Source organism: Passer montanus, unplaced genomic scaffold (genome assembly GCF_014805655.1).
Source record: "Passer montanus isolate IOZ18808 unplaced genomic scaffold, ASM1480565v1 scaffold38, whole genome shotgun sequence".
In the NCBI taxonomy this organism is placed as follows: Eukaryota; Metazoa; Chordata; class Aves; order Passeriformes; family Passeridae; genus Passer; species Passer montanus.
Genome location: NW_024368596.1, coordinates 7,578,506 through 7,597,054, shown reverse-complemented (window position 1 = coordinate 7,597,054; position 18,549 = coordinate 7,578,506). Strand labels below are relative to the sequence as shown.

The following is an 18,549-nucleotide window of genomic DNA, read 5'->3' as shown; positions in this document are numbered from 1 at the left end:
CTGAATGCTCGGATTTCTGGCACTGAGCTGCCCTTCCAGACCCTGCTCAGAAAACCATTTCTCACTGAATTAAGGGGAATTTAAGTATGTGCTTATGCATTTCGATGAACAGAGAGAGCCTGCTCAATCAAAGGAACTACTGAGAGCACAGGCCCTTAAAAGTCAGGATTTTTTTTTTCCTCTGTAAAAGTATCTGTTATTTATTCCCAAGTTCTTATCTTGTTTATAACAAAGAATGAACAAAATTCCTTTCCCAAGGCTGGATGGTCCTGGAGCATATCCACACCAAACAGGGACAAAAATAAGCTTCATTTTAGACAGAATAAATAAGCAAATGCTTCTTAGTCTCTTGCCTTCTATCTCTCTCTTTTTTTTCGTATTCCTCTGTACACAGCAAGCATAAGGTGTTATGGCCTCATACAGAATCTGCTGGACTTCATGGAACTCTTTCTGTTGGCTTGAGTGGGTTTTGGAGCAGATCTGGTGGCAGAGTATGGCAATATCTTTATAGAGGCTTCTCATCTACTGTCCAGAAAAAGGAATGTTATTAAAATACCAGCCCAACACATGGCCCCCAAGAACTGTCAATATTCACTGTGTTACCTAATTTTAAATTATCCTGTTTTCTTGCTGAGCATTCTTTAGGAGCATCAAATCTGTAGCACTGGATAGGCTTCCAGCTTCTGGCTCATTTTATAGACAATCTTTAACCACAGCTACCTTTAAAGTACATCACACACAAAGGTAAAAAACAGTAGCTTCCAAACATTATCATAAACCATCTTTAAGATGGATGTGTCCCAAACCAGAAGTCCCCATGGTTGCAATAGGGATGTTTGCTGCTGGTGGGTTTGTCACTGGGCAAGGCACAGCCTGGCCAGCTGGGAAGGTGGGGCTGCACAACCAGGGCGGTGTCCTGGCCTCTGCCCTGGTAAATCCAGCTGATAAAGCCACCATGGCTTTGGTGAGACAGGGGAACACAAAGTGCCCAAATGCCCTTCTATTTCAGCTGATGAATTTCACATGATTGAGCTGGGACACTTCTGCCACCAAGGCCTGACCCAGCTGTCACTGCTGCCACCCTGGAGGGCTGCTGTGGAGGTATTCCCACAGTGGGACAAGCTCGTGTGCCACCCAAGTCCTGCAGATGGATGGATGCACTTCACTGTTTGGCAGTGATTTTCCAGACCCTTAAATGCTACCTGTGGAAACACTTGGCCTCTTGCATGTCATAGAGGGGCTTGAGTGTGTCCAGAGAAGGATACAGAGCTGTGGAAAGGTCTGGAGCATAAAAATCTGATGAGCAGCAGCTGAGGGAGCTGGGGGGCTTAGCCTGGAGAAAAGGGGGCTCAGAGGGGACCTTCTCTCCCTCTACAGCTCCATGAAAGGAGGGTGCAGCCAGGTGTGGCTCAGTCTCTTCGCCCAAGTAACAATAACAGAACACAAAGAAATGGCCTCAAGCTGAGCCATGGGAGGCTTAGATTGGATTAGGAAAAAAAATTACTCACTGAAAGGGTTGTCAAGCACTGCCCAGGTGAGTGGTGGAGTCACCATCCCTGGAGGTGTACAGAAACCACGTGGCTGTGGCACCTGGGCACTCGGGTCAGAGGTGGGCTTGGCAGAGCTGGGTTAAGAGTTGGAGTTGATCATCTTAGAGATCTTCCCCAGCCTAAACAATTCTGTGGTTCTGTACTGGTATCACACAAACTGAGTCAACACGAGGCCCCGAGCTCAGGTCCCCACCCCCAGAAGCAGAGGGGCACAGGCAGGTCTGATTCATGTATATATTGTCATAGTACTCAACATACACTCAGAAACCTTAAAGCAGATTGTGACTTGGCATCTATAACTAAAAGATATTGATACACAGACACTCAGTGTGCTTTTGCAAAAGGACTGAAAACCTGTTCTTTTCATGTTTCCTCAATACAAACATGACAGCATTTTGCTTTAGGATAACTACTGCTCTGAGACATATTATCATGGGGTAAATGAATTTTTTACTGATATTAAATCCCTGTAAATAAAAGAAGCAGACCAACCTGCATATGGTTTTTTTCTTTCTTTTTTTTTTTTTTTTTTGAGTTTGCATGCTTAATACAGAACTAGCAGGTTTAAATCTCACTGAACATTCTATGTGAATTAATCAGATTCTAGAGTAATGTGGGAAGGAAAATAATGAAAAGTACAGCTTTTCATTTAAACATATGCAGCTCTTTTCATGCAGGGTTTTCATTTAGGATTTTTTTCTGGTTTTTTTTTCATTACACTTTGCATTAAAGAACATAGCCAGTGTAAACACAGTCTGTAACATTTATAAAACAGTGCAAATTTTGTAAATTTTTGGGAGGAAGTTGAAATACATATATTTATAATGGAGGTAAAATCGCTTTCTTTCTCAGTAGAAAAATACGTCTATTAAACACCTATGTTTGGAACTTAACTTCACAAAAGAGCAAGTTATAGTTCTATACTGTGTAATAAATTAATATCTTTTCTAGATTTTCACTTTCAGTGTTAGTGTCAAATGCATAACATATTAGAAAAAAATGAGAGAAACATGTATTATTTTGAACCTAATGAAAAATCTTACAGACAATGACTAGTGAAGGAGGGCACAGAATAAAGAACTGGGGAAAGAAGCAATGGAAAAATACTGACCTCTATGAATTATTGCACATTTGAGATCATTTTCATGGCCTTTGGGCCAATTCTGGATACTTTTAAGTCTTAGGTCAGTGTTTGTTTCCATTTGACTGTAGGGTACAATTTAGGAACCACTGCAAAATGTCAAGGATTTACTGAATTTGTTTGCTGATGAAACCACAGGCAGCTGAGTGCAGAGTGCTAACTTTTATTCATGCAATCAAAGAGAAAAATGCTAAAGACATACTGAAGAACAGGCAAGGCTGCCTGCCTTAAAAATATTTTTGGGAACTTGCTCCAGCAGATCTTATTGAGACAAAACTCTCATGTCTGCTGTGTTTTCATTAGAGCCATAACATAACCTGCAGAACTGGCTTTTGCCTTCATTATTAGAGCTTTTTCCTTTGATAGAGTTGTCTCCATAGCCTGACTCTGCAACCCTTACCCAGCTGAGTGTGGAAATCTCCATGAACCAGCCTGGTACTCGCTGAGCAGCAATGCCTGATGCCCAGCACCTGTGCAACAACTCTCATCCACCAGCGGCAGGAATGCTAAATGACAGGATCCTATTTGACTGATGGCATCACTCACACAAGTGTGAAATGCGAGACCTTGCCAGTTGCTTAAAAATATCACTTTTCACTAGTTACACAGAGAGCAGAAATAGTTCTGCTTCTGCCATATAAAAGGTACATAATTTGGCAGGTAGATAAACAAGAGAGAAAACTGTTTCAGGTGATTATCACTGCAACGGAAGTCAGACTTACTAGTAAACCTGAATAATTCAGCACTAAATCTCTGAATATTGCTGTAGTTTTCTATTGCTGATGTTCTCACAAAAAAAAAAAAAAAGTTAATTTCAAATTGTAACTAATGGTTTTGGAAAAATAATCCTACATAAAATTACTTTACTACAAATATTAAATCTTAAGAAATTTCAGATCAATGAATTGGCCAATAGACAGCTAAATTTATATTTAAACTGTTTGGAAAAAGTCATTAAAAATCTGCAAAAAATTGTGAAATAATCTGTTGCTGACAGAAAAATTGTTTAAAATCCTCCTAAACATCTCCCAGTATTCTAGTAAGTTGTTAAATAAAACCACATTGCTAACCATTGACTAGGAATACAACATGCCTCAATAATAAAATGAAGAGATGCTGATGGGAGCAGGTGATTTATTTTGTAGTAACTGTTACTATGCACTTTTTTGATAAAGCTTCATCTGCTTTGTTTCAGCTGGGCATCTTCTAAGAAGTATTTGCAAGACAATGTTACCAGGAAGGTTTCCTTCTCCTTCCTTTTCAAGATTATTCACCCCCTGTGGTCTGTGCAGGAGACATAATTTTTGTAGCATGATTAGAATTTCAAACTGTACGGTAGTCTATATGAAAAACCCAACAACTTCTGTGTATTCCAAATACTGTTACTTAAATATGGATGGATGTTGGAAAATGTACCCAGGGACCTTTTATCCGTCCCAGATTGTAAACCTACTGTGAAGTGATGGGATGCGTTTTTCTCTCCCCCCTCCTTTTTAAAGAAGCAATAAAACTGTACATTAAAAGACAGGAAGGACATTACCGAGTTACAAAAGAATGCCCCCTTCGTCAATAATTTGTAAATGTAAACAAAAAAAGTTCAAGTAGAAAAGCAAACAAGTGTGCTGCTGCTCTGAATAGGTTTTCTCACCCCATGCGGGTAGGGCAAAGTTCTTTACAGGCGCCTCTTCATGGTGGCCATGAAGTGTCTCCAAAGAGCCCTGGTGCTCTACCAGATATCACTGGTGAAGCTGAGCTCCTTGGCCGACAAAGGCAGCAAGGGGCTGTTCCTGTGGAACTCCTGGGCGTCCTTGACGGCGTTGTTGAGAGGTAGCTGTCCGTTGAGGAGCGTCAGGGGGATGTTACAGTACGTGTGGTGGTTGCTGATGGAGGCCAGGGGCAGCGTGGCCGCCGACACGTCGCACTCGTAGCCGCGGCAGAAGTGCCTCGTGTGCGCGGAGTCTGCCGGCTGGAAACCGCCCAAAGCCGCCCGCGACTCCACCAGCGTGGCAGAAGTGCCCGTGACGGCAAGAGAGGGCACAGTCTGGAGGTCTCCAAAGAGGCCCTGCTCTGCAGAATCCAGGACCTGATGCCGCGACACCACCTCCTTTTTCTTCCCTGGCATTTCAAAGACTAGGCGCTTCCAAAACTTAGAATTCAGTTTGCTGCTTTTTGGTCCTTTCCACTTGACCACTGAGAGAAGTTTGATGGTGTGCTTTAATGATTCCACTTCGTGATAATTCACCTTCCCTTTTAATTCAGTACACTCAATCAAAATAACTTTGATTTCTCCACTGACTAGCATGTTATGGAGTCTGTTTTCCATCTCAAAAATACTCCATCCTCTCCTGAGAACATAGTCTGGAGTTAACACGATAATGAGTCTTCTGCTTTGCTCAACACATCTTGTGAGATCTTCAATGTAGGCTACAAATTATAGAAAGAGAGAAAGAGTAAAGAATAAAGAAGTCTATTGTATTAAAACATCAGGCTTGCAATCAAGTATAACAAAATCCTGCATTTTACTGATCCACACCATTTAAAACAACGGGCATTTCAATATACTCCAACAAAAATAGGATTGTGTATCACAAAATATTTCTATTTATGGAGTACACATAGGAAACTCCTTAATAGCACCCTCCATCCTTTGCTATTTCCCCCTGTTCATTGCAGCAGGATGACATTTACATAACACCCTTGCTGTGTAGGTGCATTAGTGAATAAAAACACACAGTTCACTTAGTGAACAAAATACAGGTTGAAATCAATGCAATGTTTGTGTAAATTCTAACATTAACATTGGTCATGATTAACACTGTGCTGAGGGAAGCAGGCTCTGGGGAGTGGTTCCCGTGTTCCAGATGCAAAGACATGAGAGTGCTGCAGGGTGTATGAACCATAACTTGCAAAAGCTCAAAAAGAAATGAACCCTCATCACATGCAGAACTTGTGTTATTGCATAGAAGCATCATGGTAGCTTTTTCTTCTTTAGGCATTGACCACAAAAGCATAAGAACATTCTTTGTGGCTCAGTGGTCTGTTTTAATATCACAAACCTGTGCTTCTATGTACCCCAAGGTATTAACAGAGACTTCACAAGTGACAGGAACAAATGGAAAATTTAAACATATTGGAAGTATTTATTTGTTGAGACATCAGTGACAAAGAAAATAGTAGAATTCTTTTATTCATGCATGCCAAGTAGTTGCAACTGATCAGTGTAAGCAGAAATGCCAGCCCCATCAGCAGCTCCATGATGCCAGTTTACTGAACTTCAAAATATTTGTAAAGTTGGACTTTGATCCCTGAGCTTCACTTATCCCAGGGATGGTAGGGAAGAGAAGCCAAATACACTGGTCTGACATGGAACAGGATGGGAAAGAGATCTACTTACAGACCTGATCCAAAACCCATTCAAATGAACAGACTTCATTCCACAAACTTCAATGGGTTTTAGGTCAAAACCAGAAAAATTAAATCCCTTGAACAAAACCACTAAGGGCAGAAAATGTTCATTGGTTGCACAGCATTACAACTGCAAGCTTTGAGACAGGATATCTTTGTGTTTTCAAACTACATGAACCTCTTGACCATGCTGCTGGAATGTGCTGCCTGACCACAGAGGAGAAGCACGTGTTAGAAATGAAGACTTGGACACAAGAGCTGCACAGAACAGATCTTTACTCAGCACAGGGCAGGACCTCTCTTACACATCTGCCCTCTAGCAAGAACAATAATTACAAATAACATCATTAATCAACATCTGTTACTGCAAGACTCATTTTATAGTCCCAGGCACCATACCACAGCATGCTTATTCACACCACTTCCAGTAAAGTAAATTGCTACAAAATAGGCCAACAGGAACATTCTAAAATAGCTTATTTTCATGAGGCTGAAGGCATAGTTAGCATCAAATCTGCCTTTACCAATGTTTTATTTCACCACTTAGCAGCAAGAAGAATTTCTTTCACATATGGAAAAAAGAGGCAATTGCAAACATCCCACAGACACACGAAAATTTAAGACATACACATACATTACAAATGTCTATGCAACAATCCTGACTTTTAGTTAATGGTTTATGACTTTTTAATCATGCAGCATTTACAGTTGTTTTTGTTTTTTTGTTTCTTGAAATACTTTATGAGGAAACCCCCCCATTGTTCTGTGTAAAATAGTTAACTCATTAATGAAAAAAATTCAACATTAAAATCCATGGGAGAGGCAGTGGAGCGGGGAGAGAATCAGCAACAATGAGAAAATGATAAGCAGAACTGGTGAAACAAAACTTAAGGAAAGGTAGAAATGTTCAATACAATGGAAAGATATTATCCCAATGTATCAACAGCTCAGACTCTTCATTTTCTTCCTTTCTTTCTGCTCCCAAAAAGAAAGAATTTAGGTGGGAAGCTTCATCATTAGAGGTTGAATCTGCAAGATACAGTAAAACAACAAACTATCATGCATCTTTCCTGAGACATATTCATCCCTCCTCCAAACACTCAGAACACTGCTATGCACAAGACAATTCCCTGCAGGACACAATACTGGGCAGTACCATATGTCCAGAGTAGTGCTGAGCACGGCCATGCATATCCAAATGCATCCAACTGAGAAAAAACACAAACCAACAAAACAAACAAAAAAATCACTTCACTTCCATCTGTTCAAATATCCAGCACCAATCATTTCAGTAGTGACACTCCAGCAATAATCCATTACCCCATCGCAATCAAGAAGTTGTCAGCCTTTGCCTTGGGCAGACAGGGTGGAAAGAAGATGGGAGAAATTCCCTATTTTCTTGGGTGAACATTTCTCTCCTCTGTGCTTCTCATGTCTCTTTTGGATGCCCACCTTCCCTACCGGGTATTGCTACATGTTAGAGCTCTGTCCCCAGCTGAGTCGTGAACACCTTCACAAATTGTCTTGAGGTGATCCCTCAAATTCCATGTTTGGAGCTGGTCACGGGTGGACACGGCCAATGAACAGGGGACTTGTTGATGAGGGTAAAGTCCACTGAGCTACAAGAAACTGGAACCCCAAACTTCCAGCCAACTGGTCCAGAAGTACTTAGTACTCCCACTAACTCTGGCTTGGGACTGCTACTGAAGGCAGGTGGCAATTTTCCTGGAGCCTGTGGCTCCATTGGGTGCACTCTACAATGTGTCAAATTTGCACCACTTGAACATTTCTGTGAAGAAAAGCATGGGGAGACAGATTCCTGTCCCTGGAATTTCCAGCTTTATTTTTCCCAGTGGTACCAATCTGACGGCATAAACCTCTGAGTTGCTAAATCATCTGCTCTCCTTTTACTTTAGAATTGGAGACTTCCCAAAATCCCACAGGTTCAGTTGTCTGTCTCAAGTGTTCACTCCATTAGAAGGTACCAAATCCAAGGAATCTATATTGCAATGTGGGAGGAAGAAAGGGTTGCTTTCACCTTTCCAGCGAGCTACGAAATTATTGTCAGGCAATGGCTCTGTTTCATTTGCAAGAAAAAAACTGAATAGGGACTTCAGGAATAATGTCACCAACTAGTATCAACTGTAAAGATCCAGAACAACATAGCTCCATCAGATAAATATAATTTTGCTGTAACTTCGCTTTTGCTGCAGGAGGTGTCAACTTCAATGAAATTTCATTGTAATGGGAGAAAAAAACATTGTCTTGGCAAAGTCAGTATGCAATTATTCACCTTTAAGTCCCAGGGATTGTATTTTGTCATAAATTAGAATGTAAAACTAAGATGTCAATGTTAGATCGAACCCACTTGTTTTTACTGAAAAAAATACATTTTAAATTTTGACCGTTTTCCCCCCTCCTGGAAACATATTTTGCACTATGGTACAAAGCTCTTCCCAAAATGTTAGCAACTTCCATAGGTAAAAAATTACATTGTGAGTGGCTCTATCAGTAACTTACTTGCATCATCTTCAGTGCAATGCTGAAGAAGGAATGGACAGCAAGAAGTGTTATACCCAAAACCAAACATTGTTTTAGTCTTGCCAACAAATGGCAAGCAAATTTGTCTTGACAGCAAGTATGTGCTCACCAAACACTGTCTACGTGTAACAATGCTGAACTGGAGTTTGGAGCACTGAAGTAGAGAATTTCAAGAAATGAATCCCGTTTGCAATTAAATCATGTGTAACTGCCTATGGAATCCTTAATGAGCTACATTAACCACAGGCTGGAGGGAAACCTAATATGCAAGCAGAATAGAAGCAAGGAAATTAATGAACATTATGGGAACAGAATTGCTTACACAAAGAAATGACTGACTAACCAGATTCAGATGATTTGCAGGAGTTGAGGGAGAAGGAAAAAAAACCACTAGAAATCACATAAAATCCTATGGATATTTTTGGGAAACACGGTTTGCAGCACTACGAGAACCAAAGAGTATCTACCATCAAACCAATGCTGGTTGGTTCCTGGCACTCTGAAAATAACCAGCCTTTCTGTGTTTGGCAGTGTGACCATCACTTGAGAAAGTTATTTATAAAACAGTAATTCAGTCCTGGCTTCCTAGCTGAATAGTTCCCAAACCCTGAGTCTGATTACTTTATTATAACACCAATGATTTTGTGTCTTGCTTTTCCTATTTATTAAATGTGTATTGCTTCTCTTAGCTTGGACCAGAACAGCTGAAACACCAAGCAGAGTAATGGCCCCTTCCCAGACAGAGCCCAGTCCCAGGATGAGCTGAGGGACAGCTGGTGAGTTTAACATAAAGAAACAAATAATGCAGATTAGTGCACTACAGGACAGGCAGCACTTCTGCCTTTTGTTCATATTTATTCCTCTTTCAGCTGACATCCATGTGTATCCCCACTACCCTCACCCATGCCTGACATTAAAAGTAAGATTCATACAGAGCAGACAACCAGGGACTCCTGAAAGGAGTTTGTGGAGCTGGATACCAAAGAAATGGTACTCTATAGTTGACTAAGGCTCCTTGGGAACCCCAGACACATGGTCCCACCAGGTTTTCTTCATGCAGGAGCTCAGGAAGCTGGAATTCCCCAGGCAAAAACCACACAGGTGGGCAGAAAAAACTACAAAGTGCCAGAACTACAATATTCACTGTTGTGTGCTTTTATCACATTACGTATTCATCCCTTGTGCTGAGAACTTCTCATTTTTCAGTCCATCACCATTGTTCTTTTCACTGCCTAATCTTCATACCCTGGGCTGAGCTGGAATGAATTGTTGGTGTTTTCTCTATTCTGTCAAGACCAAATGCACACATGCTTAGAGAACAACTAGGTGATGCTCTAATAGATATGTATTGCTGGTATTAAAAGTCTAACTTGACAATTTTTACCTCTTGACTTTCAGGTTTTAAAATAATTTGCAGAAACCATGGAGAAAAGTACCTTCCTCTGATGTAGTCCTGATTTTAGAAGAGTGATGTGCAAACAGATATTTTTCACTGCAGACATCATCCTTGGCAAGACAAAAAATGGCTTAGGTGAAAACACAACTCGTCCTGTTAACCCCCCACCAACTACTCAATCTCCTCAGGTCTCCTAACCCTGAATTGAAAAATCTCAGGGAACTTGAATGTTTGTTGTGGGAAAGGGTTTGTTAAAAGAGCTCTGAAAATGATAGGGTGAAAATAATGAGAACTGCTCAGGAATTCAGTAAGAAGTGCAAGTGCATCTCAGGGATCCCAGCCTCCTTATGAAGGGTAATGTGTCCAATTACACCTAAATTACCTGTAGGGAGGTGTGTGTGCTGTCAGCTGTGACAGAATGAAGAACACTCATTCTGCTAAGACCAAAGAGCATTCTTTAAGACAGAATAGCTGCTACAGTACTTGCCATAACACGCAACTCAGCTCCTGGGTTACAAACTCGGTCTCCATTGCCATGTCTCCCTGCTGGCTCACCAGTCTTGCCTCCCACAGCTGTGTGGGATTTTGTTCCATCTTGCCAGCTCAGGGCATTGGATCCATCCATGCTGCTCTCAGGCAGCACCAGGAGTGATCACAAAGATCCCTGCTGGCCACTGTGTGACAGTGGGCATTGCTGAGGCCATTAGCATCCTTCATGGTGCTTCTCCCTCCCACTGGCACAGAATGCTCTACTGGGATAAAATTTGTATCCCAGCAGGGCTCAGAACCAACACCTACTGCAAAACATGACTGTGCCCCATCTGATCTGAACCCTGGGATCTGCTTCCCCGTGGTGAAGAGATGGCCTCAGTCCCCACAGCCAGCACCTCTGTCCTCCTGGGGACAGCAGCAGTCGCTCCATGTACATCCCTGAACCAGACACAGAGCTGAAAGCACAGCTTGGACATGTCCCAGGCACAGCACATCTGGCTGTAATCTCTCCCTGGGCTGCACAGGGACATGCAGAGCCCATCACAGCTTTCCCCCAGAGGTTAGCAATGAGCCAGCTGGACAAAAACACAATCAAACTTGTCCCTGAATTTTCCCCAAGTCAGCTTTTTAGGTTGTTTGCAGAACTGCGCAAGAAAATTAATGAAATAGTATTTGACAAATCTATTTTTTGCCTGCTCTCAAATGCAGGGAGCAGCTGCAGGAGCTGCTGCATGCCAGGAAGGAAGCGAATGGTGCACACCCTCCCGTGGCAGCTCCTCACAACTGCAGGGATTGCAGGAAGCACCAGCCGTGCACAGCTCCTGGCTGCACTGCTGGGGCGACACACGCCCAGGTACACAGGATACAGAGGGACACACATCAGAGCAGAGAGTGGGAAACGATTACATTGATGAAAGTAATTTACCCTGAAAGATGAGGAAGTGAAACATGTGAGAAGAGATATTTCCTAAAATAAAACGATAGCTGTGATCAACCCTCCATTTTTCTACAGAAATCTACCCTGGAGAGTTTTATATTTTGTCACATCTGCCAGTTTTTGAGACAGTCACTCAAAACCATGCTATGTTTTCCCCTGAAGTTTCTAGCAGGCCCATTCCACATCACACTGCCTTCAGCAAGCACTGCAAGTCCTTATGAGAGTGGGGAGCATTAGGCAGAACACAGGCACGTTCCCCTACTCCAGGGCACACGGAGAACTCACAAATGCAGGAGGCCGAGCCTTCCCTCCTTCCCCATCCCCTCACCCTCCCTCTAGCCCCTCTCGAAATAAAGTGCTTTCCCCCATATCTTTTTCAAAGCTAAAGCATGCAAATCACACTCATTTCAGCTCCACATTTTATTCTGCCTTGTCATTATGTCTGATTAGGCGTTCTTGAAGCTCCATGTGTTAGAATCAGGCCTTTTCATAACACTGAAGAAGTGAGTTTGAGAGGAGAGAAGAAGGATTAAATCTGTGAATGTTCATAAATGAGAACTGACATTTTCAGGTACCCTACATTTTCAGGAGAGGTTTAATGAATACCCAAACTGATGGCAAGTATTTGCTGAGTGCCTTGCTGACAAAAATAGACAAAAATAAAATACCATGCTGGCTGGAACAACAATTGGAAAAAAGAATCTTATTTCAGAGGAATCTGTGCTTCAGCATAGTTATTATTTAAGAGTTAACTTTAAACTTCTTAGTTCACTGGCAGAATTGCTATGTGTACTTTGCTATATTGTTGGCTATAAAACAACTAGTTACAACAATTCTGTGGTTTTTACCACAGAAAGATGTATTTTCTCTTAATAATATCTAAACATTTTATATAATTTGCTTGTACTGTAAGAAATAAGAAAGCTATGAGCCAAATCCCCTTTCTGTAATTCTTCACTATGGGAGAAAAACTTACACCTTGCAGAGGCAAAAAAAAAAAGTGAATCAGCTCTAAACTAGGAGCTGAAAATGCTTGTGATAAATTCAAGCCCCTGCAAGGTCTTTCATGATCTCTGGTGAGGCTCTGACTCCTCTTTCCCAGTGCTGAAGGGTTCAGAGATCTGTTTCCAGTGCTCTCAAAGGTCAGAGAAGAAAGAGACTCTGACTCCTGGGCCAGGCATTGGCACTTGGCAGCAGTTCCAAGTCTTTTGGCAGGCAGGTTGTAATAATGCAGCTCTGCTCGAGCCATTCCATGTTTGGAGACATCTGCTCCACTACAGCCACTGCTTTCTTCTCTTGTTCATATTTCCTACACAGCAGCACATTCAGAGAGAAGTTCATGTTCTCTTCTATTGTTTTTATGAAAGTGATTTGGAGATGGAATTTTAAAAAAAACCCAAAAAGCGGATTTTTCACAAGGGTAGCACTTCAAACAAATGTGATATTAAAGCAAACATACTATGCATTCAGAATTCATCAACACAATGGATATGATTTGTGGTCTTTTTGACTTGCTCAAAAATGAGTCTGATAGAAGAAATGCCATAACTACCACTAGGAAAGCATTGACCTTTGGAAGAGACATCCAAAGGTGCTGCTGAATCTTATTAGACTTCCAAGTTAAGGAAAAACCCAAAAAACAATAGAAAATATGACTTTTACTTGTAAATCTGCTGCAGAGAAAACAACTAATCACTGAAAAAAAAAATAAATTCCATTTTCAAGCATGTAACAGAGATGATAAAATCCTTTTGGAAAGTTTCCTGCTTAGTTAGCTGAGTTTGATGTAGGTATTTTGGACTTGGTATTGCTTGCAGTGCTGCAGCCTTCCCTCTAGGAAGGTCCAGCTCCTGTTCCCACTGAAATCAATGACAAATTGATTTCAATGGAAATTCCCTCTGATTTCAGCAGTGCAGGAACAAGCTATAAGAGAGATCTCAAATTTGCAGTGCTGAGGAAACTTTTCCAATCTTTGCAACCACTTCTCAAGGTTTTCCATATCTGGTCCTTATCACACAGTCCAGGCCTTTGTGACACATCAGACAGAAGTTAAACTGAAAGGTCAGAAATACTTACTTCCACTAGGGATCAGGTCCCTATCTGGAATGAAGAGCTTATATCCATAGTGCTTTTCTAGAACATCTGGCAGAATTTCAAGTGCAAACTGCTCCTCTTCATTATTATCACGATCTAATGCATCAGGATCCACTTTGGTGTATGAAAGATAAGCATCATATTCTTTGTTGTCTGTAAGAAAACAAATGATGTTCAGCCTGCTGTTTGCAAGAACACTGTAAGGAACACAGGAGAGTACTGGGAAATTGCATTATTCCTTGAAACCACCAAGCATTTCCCAACAAAATGGGGACTTTTCACAGGAACATATAATCTGGCTTCCAGGCAGAAATCTCATGGATCCTTTCAGTTTTCTTCTGCATGCTGAGCAGTAACTCTGTTCCATGTGGTCAGATATGTGCCACAGATGGAAACATCATGGGCAAAATATTCATACAAATACTGAAGTGGCAACTTTTATTTTAAACCTTTACATATTTGTAATGCAATCCTTTAAACTTCTATTCCTCAAAAGTTCTAGGAGGTTGTTAAAGTTTTCAGCCTGGAAAAGTTTTGAGCCCGGAAAGTTTTGAGCAAGGAAAATTTCTTTCCATAAGTAATTGTGAGAAAAGACATGACTTAATTCAAATGAATACTGACTATTCAGAAAACAATGCCAAATACAGAGAGTTCAAAGCTGCTTTTTTTTTTCTCCAGAAAATCCCATGGTTTTAAAAATCAATATCATAATTTTGGATCACAATCCACTTGATCTAGAAGACTTTAAATACTTAGGGATCACATCATAAGAGAGACAAATAACTCCCATAAAGGGCAACATTCCTTCTCCTCTTCTTGCTCCTGCCCAGCACTGGGGCTTGTCTCCAGCTCTGCTTCTGAAACATGGAGCTAAGAGCTCATGAGTGTGCCAGGAACAGAAGTGGTGCCACCACAGAGCTGGGGACCCATGCTGGGATCAGACTGTCTTAGTGACATTTCTCTTTGTGTTCCTCTGCAGTAATGGAAAACAGTATATTGAAAAAATCAACCTTCAGCAATTCAGCCTCTAGGGAAGAGCCCAGCTGCCATTATTTACAGAAAATGAAAAATCAAATAGTTAATGTTGTGAGAAGAAAACTGCATGAATGGAGGGTTTCTGAGTACCAATTATCTGTAAAGAATAGTGCACATGAAAGATAATTACGGCAGTTAAAATTCCTCAATATATTCTGATAAAAAGAACAAATACCTAATCATAATAAAATATATGTCTTTACGACCTTGAACTGATGGTTACTTACAATTCCTGACACAAAGCCAGACCCATAAGGGTCAGAGCTGTAGTCAAAGCATGTGAATAATTACATATTTGTAAAAGGCAATTTGCCTAGTGTCACCATGGCTGTAGGGGTCGATGGAAGATGTCCACCTGGCTTGCTGACATTTCTCTGAAGTCAACAGGCCAGCCAGCTTTGGAGGCCTTTCCAAAACCTGCCACCCTGTCCATAAGGAAGCCTGCCAAAACCTTTTAAGAGATGCCAGTGATCCTGGAGGCAGCATCCCTGCGCAGGTGTGGGAGCTGCAGAGCCCTGACATCTCGGGGTCCCTGAGCCCCCTGCCCCTGCCCTGCCCAGGCTCCTGAGCCCACAGTGCCAGGCTGCAGGATGCTGACAGAGGCAGCTCCCTCGGGCTGCTGGCAGCTCGTGCAGGGGTGGTGCAGCCTCTGCTGGGTCCCCACGAGCTGCCTGCACCAGGGCACAGGAGAAGGAGCTGCCCACATTCACCCACTGCTGGCTCTGGGGGCTCTGGGAGCAGCACTGTTTGGAGCCATTTCCTAAATGGATCCTTTAATCCTCAGTGTCATTTTCTCTAAAAGCAAATGCTGCACACAACACAAGAAGTGAGTGTGTCCAGCATTGCTTACGTGGGGTATTTTTAGAAATAGGAATAAAGCAGATCAGTTGAATTCCAAATCTTGTTTTTTTAAAGAAACACACATACAAGTGGAAAATGACCCTGTGATTGCATCCATACAGCTGAGTGCTCATGGGAGCTCTGTATGATCCCCCTGCATGAGAAGAAACAAACATCCCCATATGTGCTTTGACTTCTGTAACATTCTGCCTCCATCTTTCATCCTGCAGGATCAGAACAAGACACAGAGCTGTGAAAGGTCTACAATTATGCGCTGGGAAAATACGAGGTTGTTTTCAAAATTTATAGGCAGACAAAATCCTCTATGTACTCATGGGGCTTCCTCTAAACAATGCGAAAATAATATTGTTTCATAAATTAAAAAGTGATTGAACCAAGGAAGTTATATGAGTAAAAATGCAGCAGTTTCATGCTGAAAACACAGGATAAACAAATTGAAGCAGGCTGCAGGAAGTTACCACTTCCTGAATCAGGGTGTGAATGATATTATATTGGTACAATCCCAAGGTGTTTCACGTAAAGTACTTCTCAAGTCACATAATCTCACCCTTCCCTTTATCCTAGGTACCAGTATAAATATTGTGCAGCATCGTAGAGTATGGAAAAATCATAATTTTAGTTTTTTCCCAGTCATACATGAGGATTGAGAAAGAGAAACTTTCTTGTTCTCTATTCCTGCTATTTATCACAAAGAATCACAAAGTATTCTGAGCTGGAAGGGACCCACAAGGATGATCCTTGGCATCTGGCACATGAAGGTGAAGAGTTCACAAATGACATGTGAGCCTCTGTAGCAGACTCATGAACAATTCTCCTGGCTCCCTTTTGCTCATGGCAGAGCAGTGACATTTCTGTGGAAAGACTCATTGATCTCAGGGGGCTTTGGGAGAAAGTCTCAGGGCTTTACACTGTTGGGTGCTTAGTAGTTTAAACTAGCAACAGGTATCTCTTAGGATTAATTTCTATCTCACCACTTTGGGTCTCTGAAATACTTCCATTGCATATATTGAGTTTCCTGTGCAACTGCTTACCATCAGCTGCTTCATCTCCTCCAAAGTTCTGTCTGTAGAACAGCATTAACTCTATGTTGTAGCACTTATAGATGGTCACGAGCAAAATAAGCAGAAGAAGGATGGCTCCCAGTCCTCCAGCAAGTTCTATTTTGTAGATCAAATCTAAAATTCGCAAGGAAAGGCAAAAAGGTTATGATCTTTCCAAGCTGTATTTTCTCTAATCCACAGTACAATTCCACATAAAGTTGTGCAACTTCCAATTACAACCACCACAACATCAAAAATACCTAATAATTTTGTCTATTTGCCTATTACTTAATTTTACTCATTTACTCCATGTACTGCTCATCTGAAATAACCATCTGAAATTCAGAATGCATTTGAAGCTACACATGTAAATCTCCTACACAAGAAGTAGTGATTTTACACAGAGGAGTAACCAACTTTTAATGAGCTGGTGGGGTTTGAAACTTCTGCACTGGCAGAGTGCACCAAATGCTGTATGCAGCTTGTGAGGACAGATTGGGCAGGGTCTGGTCCCATGCCCTCCAAATTAGACAGCTTTGGTTTTCTATTTGTGAAGCCTGTGGACAAGCTGATGGGAGCTGCCAAGCCAGGGCTCCAGCTGGATCCCTGGAAAATGAATTGGGCTTGCAGGAAGCCCAAGATAACACAAGAAGCCAGGAGACATCAGGCTGCAAAGAGCCACTTGGTTTGTCATGGCTGCTAACACAGTTCTCACATATTTGTAAAGTTCACATCATACTTTAATGGGACCTAGTGCTAGCTAAAATTTTCTACTCAGATGCTTTTGTTAGGAAACATCACAAGAACTCAAAGAACTTCACAAATGCATCCAGACACACTGATGCATCTTTTACAGCTGGGGAAACAGGCTTAGGGAAGAGAAACAGCATGTTCAAGGTCATTCAGCAAACCAATGACAAAAGGGATAAAACCCTTGGATACCAGTCCAGAGCTCCATCTGATGCAAAGGACTAACTTGAACATCATTGCTCTTTATCCTGAAATGTCCTCTGAAAGCAATATTGCTCCTAACACCACCTGGCATATTACTTAGCCATAAAAGACAGAGGATGACAATTTGACTCTCCCAGCCTGTATTGGTTCAGATAAGACGTCATGAAGATATTTGCTGCTGTGACAAACACAGCCAGAAGTTTCCAAACTCACACAGCTGGGACAAAGTTCTTGTGATCTTTATGCTTCTAAAACTTTGGTCAGAAAAAAATTACTCATATGTCATTTGTGTCACTTTCAAGATAAAAAGCAAATTAGCTGTGTATCTTTGGGGGTTATTTTTGCCTCACCATGCCTTCTATTTCAATAATTAACATCAGATGTCAAGCTATTCCCAGTTTACAGTATCTCTGATGTGTGTCTGGCAAGAAGTCATGGACTAATAGATGGAAAAAGTCTATTATAATAGCTATTTAATCTCTCTGACAACACAGGGAATTCATGGGACTTTTACTACACGGCATGATAAAGCCTGCATCCTCTGGGGGATAAATCTAGGCAAATGGAGAGCAGAGTTGGTTAAAATCACTTTTGAGGGGATTTTTTTTTTTAAATTGTACTGAATCTTTTTTTCTAGGAAATTGAGATGATGGCAAAACTACCAGCTTGGAAGGAGAGAAAATGCTGAGCCTTGCAGCCCACACAGGAGCACAGAGCTGTGCCCATTTTGGTGGGGGGAATAGCAGGGTATTAAGCAAACCCACAAAATCCATCTTGAAAGGCAGAATTGATCAGCTTTTGCATGTCCAGTATATATTCTTCTGCCCCATGAACTCTCCTAGAGTACATGGGAGACATAAGGAGGGAAAAGCTGAGGCTTTTGAGCTCTCCTTATTTCCATTCCAAAGTGGAGGCAATGAGAAAAACCCAGGATGTTCAATTTTTTGCCTACTCTACTTAGCCTTGACATCTAATTCCTTCCTCCTCAAGTGGTTCTCACTGAGACAAATAAGGAAGCAGCATATCCAACACTGGAAAAGAAGCTGAATCTGGTCTGTGTGCTATAAGTGACTGAAAAATAGCAAATAATAATATTGATAGTT

General features: G+C 41.5%; 1 protein-coding gene across 7 annotated transcripts in view; it reads right to left on the bottom strand.

Moving 5' to 3' along the window:
- Positions 1–1,873: 1,873 nt before the first annotated feature.
- IL1RAPL2 (interleukin 1 receptor accessory protein like 2) overlaps positions 1,874–18,549 on the bottom strand; it is a 339,847-nt gene continuing 323,171 nt past the window's right edge. For 6 of the 7 annotated variants that reach the window (XM_039717660.1, XM_039717665.1, XM_039717667.1 and 3 more), the window contains 3 exons: positions 16,484–16,627; positions 13,539–13,709; positions 1,874–5,115 (listed from right to left, as the gene is read on the bottom strand). In XM_039717660.1, coding sequence (XP_039573594.1) covers positions 4,418–5,115; positions 13,539–13,709; positions 16,484–16,627 — 1,013 coding nt within the window. In that variant the 3' untranslated portion in view covers positions 1,874–4,417. The remainder of the gene's footprint in view (positions 5,116–13,538; positions 13,710–16,483; positions 16,628–18,549) is intronic. The other variant, XM_039717666.1, reaches the window with a different exon arrangement.